We start from the raw sequence: 2,517 nt of genomic DNA on the forward strand, positions 1-2,517 counted from the left end.
TACAAAGGAATAAATGAAATTTCTTTTTTCTTCTTTTTCATTCTTTTTCCATTCCGAGGTAAAAGAAAAAAAAAGAAAGGAAGAAAAGAGAAAAAAGAAGAAAAGATGAAAATATAAGATGAGAATTTAAGGTAAATAAAACAAGAGTAAAACGTGGAACGAGAAAAAAACCAAGAGTAAAAAAAAAAAAAAAAATGTCGATTTAAAAAAAAAAAAAAAAAATTTCTCTCTCTCTCTCTCACGTCAAAAAAAATTTTCCAAATATTATGATGAGAAGTTTTCCTCTTGAGTATCATATGTACAAGTTTTCCTCATTTTATTTTTATTCAATTTTTTTTTTTTAAAAAAAGCTTTAGTAGACGCAACACACACTTTTTTACGATCATCTCATTCTCTCTATCTCTCTCACCCCTCCACTCTTTCAGTCTCTCTCTCTCTATTTTCATTCTTTTACCTTAATTTTTTTCTTTTCTTATATTTAAACGTCATGATCTCATCATTTTAGAAAAAATTTTTTTCTCCTTCTCTTTCTACTTCTCATCCTTAACCTCCGCCACCTTTTTATTCCTTTTTTAAGTAGATCAACCAACCAATCAAAGTGCGTAATATGTTATCATTATCCTTATCACTATTTTTTTTCATTCATTACCATCCAAATCGCAAAAAAAAATTAAACGATAGCAAAACTTCATTTATTTTTATGCCTAACATCTCAATATTTCCTTATCCTAATTTTATTTTATATTACTTAATTAATTTATGGGTTTTGAATAAATCAAAAATTTAATAATATTATTGTTTACGTAATAAATATTATTATTATTATTATTATTATTATTTTCTCTTTTTTAAATTTTAAATTTTCATTTTTCTGTGATTTTAATTTATTCGCAAAAAAAAAAAACAACAAAACCAAACAAAAAAAAACGTTTTCGACATTTTTTCGTTCTCTTTTTTCCTTTTAATTTATTAATTTATTCTTAGTTTTATTTGACGTAGAAAAAGAATCAATCGATAATAATAAAATCGATCAATCGATCGATCGTAATAATATTTTAAAAAATTATTATTATTATTATTTTTTTGTCCCCGACATGTTTTTTTCGTACCGTCGTATTTATGTTTTTATAATAAATCCAATTAAAATCGTTATGTAATCTCATTTTGTTTTTTTTTTTTTGGTAAAAAAATAACAAAAATGGTGGAAATAACCGAAAAATAAAAAAAAACGAGAAATGAAAACATTAACGAAAAACAAATGTGAAAAAATATTCACTTAAAACCGGATAAAACTCTGGAGTATCTTCTGGATATACTGTTGTTTTCAACAACATGTGTCGTCGTGTGAGTTTCAGTTTTACGTGAGAGGGGGGGGGAAAACACGATTAAAACGTCACCATTTCCATACAATGACGTCACACAAGTCTCTAATTCATTTTAAAAATTCGATTTCGATTCACGACATCGACAAAAATTAAATTAGATTATAATTCGTTTAAAAAAGGAAAAAAAAAGGAAAAAAAGGTTGATTGAAACCTTTGATCAATCAATTTCACCTGAGGTCTTAGTCTAATTTTTTTTTTTTTTAAATTTTCAAAAATATTTGCGACACGTTTTTTGATTGATTATCGCGATTGCTAAATTCCTCTCTCTTTCCCTTCCCTCACTCCCCTCTTCCTGCCTCCCCCCGTTAAAAAAAAATTCTTCTTCCACGTTGCCAAAACATAACTTGCGCCATAAAAGCGAAAACCCCATTTTTTTTTTTGTAGAGTAAACAACATAAAAAGAAAATCAATTACTGATTGGATTAAAATAAAAATAAAAAAAATAAACCTAAAATGGATAAAAAGGAAAAGGCCAAAAAACGGTGTTTTGACTTTCCAGAAAATATGTTTTTTTTTTTTTTATCGCGGTCAAACCATATCGCAAGATGTCGGAGCTTTTGTGTTACACAAATCTTCCGTACATTTTTCACATTTGACACCGGGAACTTCTCGTAGCATTTCTTCGCAATTATAACATCCGAAAAGGTTCAATACCTTACCGACGTGTACCTGCGTCACGGCCACGCAAGATTCATCGTCTTGACAAGTCGCTTTGTGTGATTCTTCGAACGGTGACGAACACGGGGGATGAACTTTGTCGCAGGATTTCGAACATAAACACGGAGGACTTACTTTAACGCACGAATAACATTCAAGACTTTGCGTTAATATGGGAAAACATAAACAAAACATTAAAACAACGACGTTCCATGTCATTATTTTTTTCCGTCGTCTGATACGGGATAGCCAACTTAAAAAAAAAAAAAATTAAAATAAAAACTTTGGAATTTATTTTAAAAAAATTCGCACACAAAAAAAAAATTCCCGGTTCCGGAACGTCAAGAGAATATTTTTATTTTTTAAAACTAATTTTTCCCCTCCTTCACCCCACCTTTCTCCCCTATTATTATTATTATTTTTTCATTTCCGGTTTAATAATATTTTTTTTCTCTTCTTCTTCTTCTTCCGTTTT

At 28.4% G+C, this 2,517-nt stretch overlaps 1 protein-coding gene across 1 annotated transcript; it reads right to left on the bottom strand.

Annotated features, from left to right (window-relative positions):
* Positions 1 to 1,542: 1,542 nt before the first annotated feature.
* Phum_PHUM276140 (uncharacterized protein) lies at positions 1,543 to 2,261 on the bottom strand (the record flags this gene model as incomplete). Its single annotated transcript, XM_002426745.1, has 2 exons — positions 1,543 to 1,563; positions 1,920 to 2,261. The coding sequence occupies 2 exons, from the start codon at positions 2,259 to 2,261 to the stop codon at positions 1,543 to 1,545; spliced, it is 363 nt and encodes a 120-aa protein (XP_002426790.1).
* Positions 2,262 to 2,517: the final 256 nt, after the last annotated feature.

This window comes from Pediculus humanus, genomic scaffold (assembly GCF_000006295.1).
Source record: "Pediculus humanus corporis 1103172107650 genomic scaffold, whole genome shotgun sequence".
NCBI classification, from domain to species: domain Eukaryota; kingdom Metazoa; phylum Arthropoda; class Insecta; order Psocodea; family Pediculidae; genus Pediculus; species Pediculus humanus.